This window comes from Trichosurus vulpecula, chromosome 9, assembly GCF_011100635.1.
Source record: "Trichosurus vulpecula isolate mTriVul1 chromosome 9, mTriVul1.pri, whole genome shotgun sequence".
NCBI lineage: Eukaryota > Metazoa > Chordata > Mammalia > Diprotodontia > Phalangeridae > Trichosurus > Trichosurus vulpecula.
This window is the reverse complement of record NC_050581.1, coordinates 34,565,676-34,580,831: the sequence shown is the minus strand read 5'-3', so window position 1 is coordinate 34,580,831 and position 15,156 is coordinate 34,565,676. Positions and strand designations below refer to the sequence as shown.

Genomic DNA, 15,156 nt, shown 5'->3' with positions numbered 1-15,156 from the left:
AACGGAACAAGTCTAATCTCCCTTTCATATGTCAGCCATTCAAGTATTTGAGTACTGCAATCATGTTCCTCTTGTCTTCTCTTTTCTAGAATAAACATTTTCAGTGCTTTCAACCAGTGCTCACAAGGTCTTAAGTGTCCTGGTGACCCTCCTCTGGAGCTGCTTCAGCTGGTTGATGTCCTCCCTAGAATGTCATGGCTAGAATACAATACTCTGATGATGAAAGAATACAGCAAGACTATTACACTTCCTAGTCCTGAACAATGCTTCTATGAATACAGCCTTAGTTATTTCACTCACTTGATTTTAATGTTAGTTAGTATTGATTCATACTGAACTTGCAGTCCATGGAAATACCTAGACTTTTCCACATGGATTATTGACCTGTTGTGTCTCCACTATAATTTACCTACTTATACAGTTGATTTTTTGAAATTATGTTTATGTCTTTACATATATCTCTATTAAACTTCACCCAGTTAGATTTGGATTAACATTTTAGACTGCTGAGGTATTTTTGGAACCTGTCTTTATTAACCAGTATGGTAGCTCTTTCTTCTAACTTTGGTTTGGCTGTAATTTTGATAAGCATAAAATCTATTCCTTTATCAAATCACTGATAAAAATGCAGAATAGCATGGGAGCCAAGGATGGCACACCTTGGGAGAACCACTGAATTCATTGAAGGCAAATAGGTGCTTTCTTATCATCTCCTTACTTATCTTTGGTTTCGATTCTGTATTAGCCATTTTTATTCTGAGTTGGCACTAAGATCATTCTCCTTGGCAGAGAAAACCAGGAAAGGTTAGTAGTTCTGTGTTCTCTTAATCAGCCACTTGGGGGCAATAGTCATGCCTTCATTGAGCTTCATTTCTTGCCCAATATTACTAAAAATCCTCCCCCTGCCCTCTTTTAAAAATGGTAGCTAGCATTCATTCAGCACTAGTTTCAGCTCACTCTGACCTTGGGTATTCCAGAAGCTTGCCACTCTTTTCTATAGATCCTCAGGTACTGCCTCTTATGTCTTTTAAAATTAATTTTTGGGGGCAGCTAGGTGGCACAGTGAGTAGTCAGGAGGACCTGGAATCAGGAGGACCTGAGTTCAAATCTGGCCTCAGACACTTGACACACTTACTAGCTGTGTGACCTTGGGCAAGTCACTTAACCCCAATTGCCCTGCCTTCCCCCCTCCAAAAAAAAATGGGGCAGCTAGGTGGTACAGTGAGTAGAGCACTGGCCCTGGAGTCAGGAGGACCTGAGTTCTAGCTGTGTGACCTTGGGCAAGTCACTTAACCCCCATTGCCCTGACAAAAAACAAACAAATAAAAAATCAATTTTGGTCAGTTAGTTTTCCAAGTATATGCACTTCAGTCTCTTTAGAAAACTCTTTTTTGGGGGTAGTTATGTGGCATGGTGGCTAGAGCACTGGCCTTGGAGTCAGGAGGACCTGAGTTAAAATCTGACCTCAGATACTTAATAGTTGTGTGACCCCGGGCAAGTCATCTAACCCCAATTGCCTTTAAAAAACAAAAACAAAAAAACAGCCCTCTCTTTTTCTTCTTTATTGGAACAATTTATGTTGCAATGCCAGAATCTCATTGCTGAGGCCTTCTAAGCCCCGTTAGGTAGACTTTTCCCTAGAGCTTTTTACTCCTTGGACATTTACCTAGGCTTTAAAAAAAATAAACCAAAAAATCTTTGAATCTCCTCTCTAGGGAATGTGTCAAACTATGGCAGCTTCTTATATGCCAGGAACTTCAAGATGGAGTAGTCACTTCTTCCTAAGTTTCCTGTCATTCCTTCTTCTTTAATAATAGCTAGGATTCACATAGTGCTTTTACATTTGCAAAGCACTTTATATGTGGTAACTCATTTGAGCCTCACAACAACCTTGTGAGATAGATGCTATAATTATCTCCATGTGCCCAATGTCACTCTAGGTAGTGTTTTAGCTGTTAGTGTCTGAGACAGGATTTGAACTCAGCTCCTCCTAGTTCCGAATCCAACACTCTTTCTCCACTGTGCTACCTAGGGGCTGTCAACAGGTTGCTCCTTGTTTGTCAGTCATGGTCAGTTCCCTCTCTTGCTTCCTACCCTTGTTCTGATAGAACAACAACAGTAGCTAGCATTTATATTGTGCTTTAAGGTTTGTAAAGTGCTTTACGTATATGTGGTGCTAATGTGATCAAAGATCTTCCTACTCGTTCAATAGGCCTCAGTGGAGCTAGTTAAGGGATGCTTGATTAGGAGAGGCCTATTTGTAGGAAGGCCATTTGCTAAGTAGGTGCTAAGTCCCAGGCCTACACAGGATATATATGTGGGTAGCCATTAAGCTCCGACTAGAGAGCTTTGAGAAGAAGCCGAAGAGTAGAGAGAGAGCTGTGAGAGATGGAGAACTGGAAGAGATGCAGAGATGGAGACATAGCGACAGGGGGAGAACTGCAAGGGCTTTCAGAACCGTGGGAGGAGAGGATGCAGGCAAGCAGACAGGTTTCATGAGTGAGTGTTTATAGGAAGGCTTTACCAGAGGGGAAGGTTACTGGCTTGGCTTTTTGCTGTGATACTATGTTTTAATCTCCTCATTGAAGTGAACTTATTGGTTTTGGGATACAATTACTGCTATGTCGAATTGGAGTTATTGGTTTTGGGATTTGATCCTCTGGTGTCTGAATAAATGTTTTACTTCTTCTGCCTTCTATACAAAGAATCTCTTATACTTTGCATTTCTGAACTATACAGGCATATTCATGGTCACCATTGATATTATGAATCTTGTCTTACTTATACAATATATTACCTTATTTGATCCTCAAAACAACTCCGTGAGTTCATACTATTTTCCTTTTTTATATTAAATTGATTACAATAATCATTGGCTAGAAGTTTCAAGGCTTAAGCAGATCAACGCTGGAGCTGAAAGTATGTAAATATATGTATCTATATTCTATCCATGTCATCTATATCCATCTATGTCTGTATATCTAACAATTGCTGTACTTTGCACATAGAGAGGATCCTAGCAGATGTCTAGATAGTTGAAATTCCTCAAGTAAGTGTTTAATAAATGCCTGCTGAGTGATTGATGGATATTGTGCCTCTCTGTTGGGTTTGTGATATTTATGGAACTTCTCATGTGTTTCCTTCTGGCTAGGTTGTCTACAGGATACCTTCATGAAGGCAAAGCTTCTGTTTCTCCAGTCAATGATCATCTATTTTAATGTTGTTGTCCCAATTATTATGGTTGTTGTTAGTCAGCTAGGTGATACGGTGGATAGAGTATAGTTCAAATCTTGCTTTAAACACTTACTGTGAGCCTGGGCTTAATGTCTATGTATCTGTTTCTCCCATCTGTAAAATGTGGAAAATAATCACATTTGCCTCATAAGGTTATTGTGAGGACCAAAGGAGTATGTATAACATGTAATACGTTATAATTAATATAATATATTATATATATGTATAATAATATAAAGTGCCTTGGAAATCTTAAAACATTATCTAAATGCTATTTATCATCATCATCATTTCCATTCTAGGTGTCAATGTTTTAAATAAAAACTTACCTCCATTCCTAGAAGTTTCAAGGCTTTAGGCTGTCAAAAGAAAGAATTGAAAGATATTTTACATTTTTTTTCATAGAAATGATGAAAAAATCTTACAATAGCTAAAATAAGCATATGAAAGAATTATATGGTACCAAATGTTGTAGTCCTACATCACTAAAGAATTATTAGAGAATATAATGATATATTTGTAGATTCTAGTGGAAGTAAAGCTACTCAAGGTAATCTGAAGTTTATTTTGTGAAGCTCAGAAAACTGGTGATGATGGGTACTGAATATTACTTCATTTCTTCTCCAAAGATAATCTATAGATTTGTGATTTCAATGTCATAATGCCCCTTACTCCTACCACTTAATTTTTACAGTATTAATAATCACCAAATGTTTATATAAGCAATAAAACAGTGAGCCCAGCTCTTCAGGTATTTCTATAATCTGTTAAATTCCATGTATCTGGAAATTTGATAAAAATAATGTAAAGCAGATAGGCAAAATAAAGGCAGAAGTATGGAACCTTTTGTTCTAGCCTCTAGCTCATTTGCATACCAATCTAAGAGAGCCTTGGGAACAATGTTAGTCTCATCTTGATAGTTTTCTACGTTGCTCCAGCGGCTCTAATCTGTTGTTTTCTTTGAGCAGAGGCATTGGAATGGGTTTTGGGAAGGCAGGCTCACAATCAGTGAGTCACAAATAATGTGACTCAAGTTAGTTGCTTGGGATCTTAGATCTTGAATCAGGATCACACATGACCATAGAGCTAAAAAACAAAATAAAAAACAAAAACAAAACAACAAAAATAAAAGCCAGCAAAACTCTTCAGGCTAAGATTAACTCAATTCTTTTTTTTCCTCTTTTTTTTTTATTTTTAGTTTACAACACTTGGTTCTACATAATTTTGAGTTCCAGATTTTCTTCCCTCCCTCCTCCACCTCCCTCCCCAAGACAGCATGGAATCCCATATAACTTCCACGTATAACTTCACATTGAATTAATTTACATACTAGTCAAGTTATGGAGAATTATGACCAATGCAATGAATCATGAGAAAGAAGAAACAGAACCAAAAAAAACAAAAAACAAAACAAAAAAAAAACCCCAAAACAAAAACAAAAGAGAGAAAAAGAAAAAGAAAAAGTCAATTCTTTTGTTTACCTTTGCTGATTAACTGATTTTGGGTTAAAAAATTCCTTATAACTTCCACAAAATACTTATGAGTCTGTGTTCCTAAACTCTATTTTGGGACTCTGATATAAAAATAAATACACAGGAACTATGTGGAAAGCTGGGGTGATGAGGCTGACTTCAGTCTAAGATCCTCTTTGATTGGCATGTAAATGAAACTAGAACCAGACAAAAACTAGCTGAAATAATTAGCTTCCATATTCTTGTCTTTGTCAGGAATATCAATGACCTTCCTGCTTTTCCCAATGTTTTATTTACACTGAAATCCAGATACTTGATCACATATTTCATTTTTCATTGGAATATTTGCATGCCAAATAGACAGATATTCTTTTCCCAATCTATAAGAATGCACAGTCAGCATGACAGAGGGAAGGAGGTGCATAAACTCACACAATGCACAGTGGCATCCTTTCAAATGGGGATCGTAGGATTTGGGGCAGCTAGGTGGCAAAGTTGATAGAGTGCTGGTCCTGGAGTCAGGAAGATTTATCTTCCTGAATTCCAGTCCAGCCTCAGACACTTACTAGCTGTGTGACCCTGAGCAAGTCACTTCACCCGGTTTGCCTCAGTTTCCTTATCTGTAAAATGAGCTGGAGAAGGAAATGGCAAATCACTCCAGTATCTTTGCCAAGAAAACCCCAAATGGGGTTATCAGAGTCAGACATGACTGAAACAGTTGAACAACTTCATAGGATTTTGGAGTGGGAGGAGACTTTTTAGCTATACATTCCAACCTTTTATTTTGTAAATGAGAACACTGAGCCCAAAGAGATTAAATGACTTGCCCAAAGTCACACAGCCCATTCATTAGTGACAGAGTTAGAGTTAAAACTCATGTTGAACTTCTGGCATAAAATTTAATACCTTTTCCAATATTTCTACTGGAAGGGTGTGGGTATACTTCTGGTTAAAATAGTGAGAACCACATGTCGTGAATAGAATTTGATAGCAGGAGAAACAAAATTTAAAGCCGGCTTCCATGGGTACCTGTCACATGCTCTCAACATCCTGAAATGATTTAGTTCGCCCTTGAATAGAATTTTAATAAATGGTGAGGTCCTCAACAACCATACTAACCTCCATATTTCTGTTAGCTTATGAAATAGAAATATTCTCTCTCTACATCAATAGTCTGACCAGCTCACGTTCATTTTCAGTGGTACAGGCATACTCACACATGCGTGCACACGTACTCAGCTCCTATAACAATTCTCTTTCTTCAACTAGGAGCAAGACAGGTCAATTGATTTTGAAATTTGTGACTAGTGTGCAAAAGTCCTGACTACTGTTCTTTGACCCATTTCCTGTAGGCTTATAGTTGGATACTAATTTGTCCCACACTAAAAATCTGTTTGGACTCAGCCTGATTTGGAAATATTCATTGTTTCCTTTGGGTCAGTAGCCAAGAAGTTCAGGAGAGAAATAGCTGCTCCCTTTTAACCTGGTCACATTTGAGAGCAAGGGAAGAGAAATCCTCCACATTTTGGTTGATAGGGACAGGGTCCTAATCATATTACATACAGAACAGAAGAGAGTTAATCTTCTCACCCTCTTGGGTCCAAACAGATTGTGGTAGAGAGTCCGGAACCGTTTTCGAGTATAATTGCAGCGATAAGCTCCTCCCATCAGGTATTCAATCACAAGGCCGATATCGATTAAACTTATCCTGTAATCTGGAGGCAGGTTCCCCTAGCCCAGGAATGAATTAAAAAAAAAAATAGGAAACAAACAAATCCAAGAGACAAGGTGGTTTACTAAGGATCCTGCACCACATTCTCTGTAACTATTTTACAGTAAAATTAATAATAACAAAAAAAGAAACATTTGAATGTATTATTAGGCTGGTTAATTAATTCACCTTAAAATAGATCCAACCGAAACCTGGATATTCTCGCTTGGAAAGAAGACATAAGTTAAATAAGAAGATGCAGTAATTGTTGGCAGTAACAGGAATTAACATCAAAATGCAGGATTCAATGTCTTCAACTGGGGAGAAAAACACACCACTGCAGCACAAGAAGCATGAGGAATAGACATAGTTTAGAGGTTACTGTCACCCCTTCTCCCCCACCCCCTTCCTATCACTACAACCTGGTCTCCTGAGAATCTTTCATCCTCCTACCATAGCAACCCACCCTCTGCCTTGTCTCTTTCCCTAGCAGGTTCAATGCATCTACTTCTCTCATTCACCTGCTAATTGAGATGGAAGATTTTAGTCACTCTAAGTCAGTTTCATTATCCTTCTTCTCTGGATAGCTGTTTGTCTGTGATACCCAGGCATCATCAATTCATCCACGTGTTACATGAAGACATCTCCAAAGATTATTAAACTAAGGTTTACATGAGGGGCTGGTGGCGGGGGGGAAGGGGGTTGGCATATGACTGTAGCTTGGATGTCACTTTAAAAAAATCAGCAGTAGTGGTTAACTTTTTTTGAGAAAGAAGGGAGGGAATGTGAGAAAGCCAGGAAAATGTATCCTCAGATGACAGGAAGAAATGGCAAATAGTATTTTTTAAATGATTACCCAAGCCCAGAGAAATAGAAGAGGTAAGTAGGGGTAAAAGGGAGAAGAGAATGAAGGGGATACTTTTCTGTGGGATCTTAATTTTTCTGGACGTCAAGGAGATTTCTCATCCTTAACCCTGTAGAGGATAATATTTATAAGTGACTGGTGACTAGGAAGTCTCATTTAGCTGCTTAACTTAGATGAATGCCAAAGTAGAAAAGATTTAGATAAGGCTTAAGTGGCTTTTATTCTTTTTCATTTATTTTCACCTTTATTTCTGCTTCAAAAGGGAGATTCACAAGGTCAAAGGAAATTTCACTCTCTCCTAGATTAGGGTTTGTTGGCTCCATTAGCTGCTGGCCTTATTCCATCTGTCAGAAATCCTGATCTGACAGTGAATTTCAAAGGGGCACAGCTGAGCTCCTCAGGCCCTTCCTTAACTGAGCAGAAAGAGGAGATTATCATCCCAGGATTCCTCACTGAGGGATGGCTATGGTGTCACAGTGTTCAAAATGACCCAATAAATATTTACATAGCATAGTTTCTAAAACAAACTTTGAAACAATACACAGAACTTGTGTTCTCCAATAAAGCAAGGCTGCAGCCAACACTACATTTGTCATTAATGAATCACTTCCCTTGAGGATGTCAGTAAGGGGTGGTTAGGAACCTAGCCAACTTGACACTGACCTCCTCAAAATTAGGCAAAAAAACCGTGACTGGGTCCTCAGCTAGTCTGGGTTGTACATGGTGTAGAAAGATATTCTCTATTTGTATGACATATGCTTTGAATTAAAAAGTGGTGGTGGTGGTGGTATGCATTCAATGAGTCATTCACACCCAGTTCCCTGGTGACCAAGAACACGTATTTAAGGACTGGCTGGCCAGGGTTAAAGATACTATTTGTGGAAATGGAACAGAGTGAACTTAATTGGCATGGCCTGGATTGAGCCTTTGACCTTGGGAGTACTGTGTTCTAACCCAATGACATGAGGCACTAAATACATGTTTGACAGCCCAGATTGAACCTGGCAATTTTGTCTCCATATCTCCTTGCTTCTATTCCTGGGGTCCAATGGCAGGAGCCAGGTGGGCAGGAATGCAGTCCATAGCCAAAGGGGCTGCTATCATCTTATTACTCTCTACTGCTTTCTCTATTTGCTCTGTGACTTGCCTGGCTGTTACCTTCTCTCGGGGTGAATAAGGGGCAAGTATGTGGTAACTAGGTGCGGACTGGGCTAAGGGAAAGCTTTTGGTCATGCAATAAAAAGGGCAAAAACATTTGGGGACATAATGATACCTATCATTGGTCCCGCTGCTCAGTACGTTTCATAGGCAAAGTGACTGATGCGTATGTAAGTGTAATGTAATGTATGTAAATGACATTCCTTATAGCACTTTGAAGTTTGGAAAGCACTTGATGTATGTCATTTGTCTGAGTCTCAAAACTATCCTATGAGGTCGGTACTAAAAGGAATATCTTCATTTTGCAGATGAGGAAACTGAGTCATTAAGCTGTGAAGTGACTTTAATGGTCACACAGAGGAAATAGGAAAATCTAGGTCTTCCTGACCCCAAATCCAGCACTCTGTCTACTGTGCCGTGCAGTTTTATGACTGTGGGCACATCCCTAAATCTTTGTGGCTTTCATTGTCTTTATCTAAAACAGTATTCACTTTGCGTGCCTTACAGAGGTACTTTAAGGCTAGTGGTCTATGTACCTGAAAATGTATAAAAAAAATAGTTATTATCGTACCATCTCCTGTTTGTTCCCTTGGTCTACCTGCTTTTCTCACTTTTTCAAAATTGTGTCTTGGTCTAGGGAAATGAGCAATCTACATTAACCTAGATTTCTAGCATTAAGCCTAATCTGGCATCAAAAAAGATGATTTACTTTGATTATTGCTTGCAAAACATACTAATTTTGGGGGAGGGGAAGGAAACTCAGAAAACTTTTTCTAAAATCATCGGCTTTTTTTGGTCCCTATTTTGTTGTTAAAGGTGCAACATATATTTTGCAAATTTTACCTGTATACTTAATAATCTATTATTCAAAGGACAGATTATTCAATTTACTGAGTGGTATGGTGGAAAAGGGTACTGGACTAACCTTCCTAAAGTATTACATCTGGAACATCTGGCCAGGTTCAAATCCTTGACTCTGCCCCTTGCCATTTTACATTTTCTGAGTTTTAATTTCTTTATCTGGAAAAATAGGTACGCCAATTCTTGCTCTATAAGTCACATGGTTGTAAGGCTCAAATGAACAAATGTATGTTAATGACTTTATAAAGTGCCATATATTTGTGAGTTGTATTACAATTATGATCCCACACCTTCCTGTTTTATTTACTGAACATTATTAGCCCCCTCTCAGTCAAGAGGTATTGGGAGAGTAGGGGAGCCTAAAAGCAGCCATCAACCCTGTGGCGAAGTCATCGTTTGCTTAATTTCATATAGAGCTAGTTAGATAAACTATCACAGATTCCAAAGCAGCAGAGTATCAACTGAGGTATTTAGTGTGATATGACATTTTCTACCCTGAGCATATATTTCAAATGACACCAACATTATTTAAATGGAAATGTGACCATGAGAAGTCACTCAACATCCTAGTGCCCCAGGCAAATTTTTTAGACTATAAGTCACAGATGAGTGGCCCAGGAACATCTTTGGAGGAAATTTACATACCAGGGAATCCTTGTACTGAAGAAATTACAGGTCCAGACCTCTCTCTGCCCTCCCTGCTTGGAACTTTTAATAAATGAGCTGAATCCACATGTGGTAAGTACATTGTCTTGGTTTTTCATCATTGTGCGTATACCCATTAATTCAAATCACTGAATTGCATGAATTCTAAGTAACAGAAAACAGGCAAAGATAAGGCCTAGTGTGTAGCTATATTTTAGTGTGGTAGAAAGAGTGCTGGACTTGGAAGCAAGTGAAACCTGGGTCTAGATTCCTGGTACTGACACTCTCTGTGTCACCTTGGACAAATCATTTTACCTGTGACCTTTAATCTTAGATACCTCATATGTGTAATAAAGACGATAATACTTGTGATGCCTACCTTACAAACCGGTTGTGAAGGAAATACATTGTAAGCCTCAAGCACTATTTAAATGTGAGTTTATATTATTTATGTAAGAAAGGAATTTGATTTCTAACAAGAAATTTGGGGGAATTTCCATGTGGGGAATAGTAACAGTCCCTTTCTGTTTGAAGATATTGCTAAGAGTACCTTCAGTGCTCCCCCACTAATGGTTCATTGCTAAGGTCAGTCTTGAAGACTAAGACTGAGTGGTAATATTTATGTTGGTGGAATGCCCTGAAAAGTGAGAGCAGTCAGAGGTGTGATAATATGTGGCAAAACATCAAATGGAGGAAGGAGAAATGAAAAACTGTTTATGATGTAATATACTACACATGCATACATACATTTAATGCATATATACATGTGTATACATATCTATACATAGGTACATGTGAGTATATGTATATATACACATATCCAGACAATAGAAGAAGCACATATGAAGAGATATCTAGTCTATCTTCCTGCTTCAAACCATACTAAATCATCCTGAAGGAGTTATTTTTAAAATCTTATTTTAAATGACTGCCAGGAAAAATGTCATTGTTTCCATTGGAACACATCTCACTGTTTACCAATCATACATACATACATGTGTATACACATACATGCACGTACACATATCTCTCCATATGCAATATATCCACCCATACATATGCATACGTGAATATCCATATACATGTATATACACATTTGCATATATGTGTACACGTAGTTATTTAGCAAACAGTGAGATATGTGCCAATGGAAGCTGTGAAATCTTTCGCAAAAGTCACTGAAGATAATATTTTTTTTAAAATCCCCTTCGGGATGATTTAGGTGTAATCTGAAGCAAGAGAACGGACTAGATATCTCCTTATGCCCAGTGATTTTTCTATAGTTGAAATGAGGCTAAAATTCAGGTGCCTCCTCTTGGATTGGTATTCTGAATGACCACAGAGGGGCAATGTTCACCTAACTAAAATAGCTGAATATATGGGATTTCTTTTTATTTATTGTCCTGATCTAAGAGCTTCGTTTTTATAGTGACCTTCAACAAACAACTGCAGGACAGACAGAAAGGCCTTTCAGGAAAGGGGGCCAAGAGCCCATGTTGAAGTTATTACTGGGGCAGGTAAATTTACTTCTGTCAAATATTAAGTACTCTGCCCTACCTATAATGGGTGCTTTCTTTTTAAAAGCTTTTGGCAGCAGAGAAATGAAAGAAAATGAATTTTAAATTTCCCACTAGGATGGATGGAAGCTGTTCGGGAAGAAGTATATTCCATAAAACTAATAAAAAAGGCTATAACCTAGGTTTTCTCAATATCATTTTCTCACCTGCTAAGTGGTTCTCTAGCTAAAGGAAAGAGCTTTAGATCTCCTGGGATTGGGGCTTGCTGAGCTCTACTAAGAGGGCCACTGGATTAGAATTCAAGGGAACAGATTTGAAGAGACTGATGGAGTCCCATTTAATCTCACTGTATGTGAAGGGAACAGGAGAGAGAGGGGATAATGGAGCTCGGTTGTCAGTCACTATAAGTCTTTTCCATCCTGTTTGGTGAAGTACAAAAATTACAGTTTACTGCATTATACCAACTAGTGTTATACCCTCCAGACTTTTGGTAGTCAGCTTCTTCTAACTGGGTCTTTTTCAATTTAGAAATTTTTTTTTAAAACATCCTCTACAATGTGCTTTCTAAATGAGAAAGTCTATACTCCTTTGCCTTAGACTGAAGGCTCATCCAAATCAGAATTTTTAGTCTTATCTCAGAATATACCTTTTTTGACAATTTCCCATCTGATTCAACGCAATGCAATTAATTTTATTCAATTCAATCAAAGCATTTATTAAATGTCTGTACTATGAGCAAGAAACTTTGTGAGGCCTGGCCAGGCTATTTTTCCCATAGTCTCCCCAACATACCCTGATCAGTCCTGCTTTCACCACATTGTTTATGCTGCTCCTCTGGTCTTGTCTCTTAGACTGTAAGCTCCTTGAGGGAAAGGACCATGATCTTTGCACAAGCTAGGTGCTCAGTTAAACTGTTGAATTCAATAATGGTCTCTTATAAACTCTTTGGAGGGAATAAATCAGTGTGCTATTTTCTGGTCATTACTGTTTCCCACTTCATGGCCTATTATGAAATGAAACAGATGGTATTATCTCTTTGTAAATGTTGCATTTTCTAGCTGTCATTTGTTATAGGCACCCAGAGCAATTTAGGTTACTTCAACATAGCTTGAGAGATTGTTCTGCAGTTAGGTTTTAAAAGAGAAAATCTGGATAACATTTTTAGGAATGACCCTTTAAGAGGGAATGGAATAAACATTTGTAAAGCACCTTCCATGGGCCAGGCACTGAGGTAAGCACTTTTTACAAATATCATCTCATTTGATCCTCACAACAACTCTGGGAATTATTATTATCTCCATTTTACAGATGAGGAAACTGAGGGAAACAGGTTGAGTGACTTGCCCAGGGTCACGCAGCTAGTAAATGTCTGAGGCCATATTTGAACTCAAATCTTCCTGACTCAAGGCCCAAAGCTCTGTCCACTGTACTACCAGCTGCTTTTAACTAAAAGACAAGCTTAAAATGACCTTCTGAATGTCCATTTTTTTAAAATGGACTACCGCTTCAGCTGTCAAAGTTGGCCATGTTCCATTAGGCTTCTTTTTCCATGACTTGGCCTTTAAGTCCCTGTCACCCAGGAGAATGTTCCATTTTGCAGTATGAAGGAGCATGGCTCCATGTATACAATGACCTCTACCTGTCAAATTTCTCTTCTAGCGGGTCAAGTTAATCCTGGGAAGCCCCAGGAAGAATATCTCAGAGCAACTTCTTAATGAAGACAAAGTGGCCAGCAAGCCATAGGCTCATGGGTATGAGGTGTTTCTTATCATTCACCTAGTGCCTTTATTTTACAGTGTAAAAGTCTGGAAAGGAAATAAACTTTTACACAACAAAAAAGGGTATCCAGAAAAGAAAATGTTTCTAATACATGGCATATTTGTGGCCAAGGAAACAAGGCCCTAAAATATTTTAATTTAAAACATTTTTTAAAAACTCCAATTATTTAACTCCGGGAATCATGAGAAAAATCCCATCTTTGCTCAATATCCATAGAAATTCATTTTACTTACATTCTGCAAAGCTCTGTGACTCAGCTTCCATATGGATGAGTTCTGAATTACTTTTGTAGTAAATCTACCTCCATTTGCAAATAAAAGAAGGATTTATGATAGCTTCCAGTGAAGAAGCTCCCTCAACCAACCCAAATTGCAGCTCATCGTAGGATTGTATTTACAGCTGAAAGGACATAGAGGCCGAGTCCTAGTTGGTTGCTGGAGACAGAGGTTAAATGACTCATCCAGGGTACCACGACTAGGTAGGATTTGAAAATTCAAGATCTCCCTGATTCTAAGCCCAATATTCTATCCTCTGTGTCATATAGCCATCTTCATACAATACTTAAAACTACTCTCCTTTGGGAAAAAGTTGGTATTGTAAAGAGGGTTTAGGGGATTGGAGATGTTAGCACATTTAATTCAAGACACAGAATAGTGATTCAAACATACAGAGCCACATGAGCGAATACAACTACTAAGATGCCAGCTTACATATCACAGAAAAGTATATAGGAAAGCAGACAGACTAGGGCCACTCTGGTTTTAATGTGAGTGCATCAGAGCATCCAATGGATTTATGCATGAAAACAATTCTGGGAATATGTCTAGTTTCCACTGATTTAAATTCCCCCAAAGATGTTTATTATTCCACTGATAGAAATTAGTTAAAAATCTGAAACTAGTAGTGCAGGAACAACTCTTCATATTTGATTCAGATCAATTTCAGAAAGAAGGATGGCTAAGCACTGTTTTCTGGGATGACTTGGGATGGCCCATCAATGTGTTAAAGTCCCCCCTCCTGGCCCTTCAGGTTAAAAAAAGGAAATCTCTTTCATGATTTTTTTTTCTTCTATCCTATTATTAGAAACACCGGTTTATTCCCGTTTCCCTCCGGTTAATTAAATACATGTAGGGAGTTTAAGGAACTGCCTTTCTCCTTGCTTGCTGTTCCACAGACTGGAGAATGACAATGATCCATGGGTATGCATGTCTTAGTAACTTCAAGGCTGGTAACTAGGGGAAAGTGAGCTATGCAAAAATAAACAAACAAAAAGAAAGAACCCCCCTCCCATAAAAAACCCCGCTTCTTTCCCCAAAGCGGAAAGCCTGCTAGAAAGCTGTGACGCATTACAGGAGGAATAGTAACTTTTTCCAGATGAATATTCCAACAGTGGATTTTGCCCCCTTGTTAGAGTTGTGATGATATCAAAAGAGAAAACCCTGAAATCTTTTTTCCCTTTACTATTATGGAGAGAAAACTTACAGAAAAGATAACTATATTATGCGGTGGAAGAAAATAATACCACAGTAACAGTAGGAAGTAGGAGAGAAAAGAGAAGCTCTCCCACACCTGGGCCAGTGCTCTCTGCTGGAATGGTGGAGGAAAAAACAAATCGAGGGGAGGAATTCTCATGTTTGGGACTGTAACATTGGGGGTTCTTGGGACCAAAGTGCACCTATTCAAGGGATTCTGCGTTGTTTTCTTCCTTTGATCAAATAAAATTCTCATTTTAAATTGTAAACAATATGTTCACAAGTTATGTTTTAGCCTCAGTATGGAACTCAGTATCCTGGTTAACCATGCTGAAATTTTCCCAGTTCTCCTTCCCAAAATGAATAAATTTTCAGAAAATTGCCTTGGTACTTCATGCCATGGCTTTCTCTGAGAAAAAGGTTATTACGTTTGCATGGTTCA

At 38.3% G+C, this 15,156-nt stretch overlaps 1 protein-coding gene across 1 annotated transcript in view; it reads right to left on the bottom strand.

The window, feature by feature from the left end:
- Positions 1-15,156, bottom strand: part of TRPM3 (transient receptor potential cation channel subfamily M member 3) — a 725,609-nt gene that overhangs the window by 116,379 nt on the left and 594,074 nt on the right. The window contains 3 exon segments of the mRNA XM_036738414.1: positions 3,564-3,593; positions 6,297-6,437; positions 6,607-6,642. Of these exon segments, the coding sequence (XP_036594309.1) occupies positions 3,564-3,593; positions 6,297-6,437; positions 6,607-6,642 (207 nt within the window).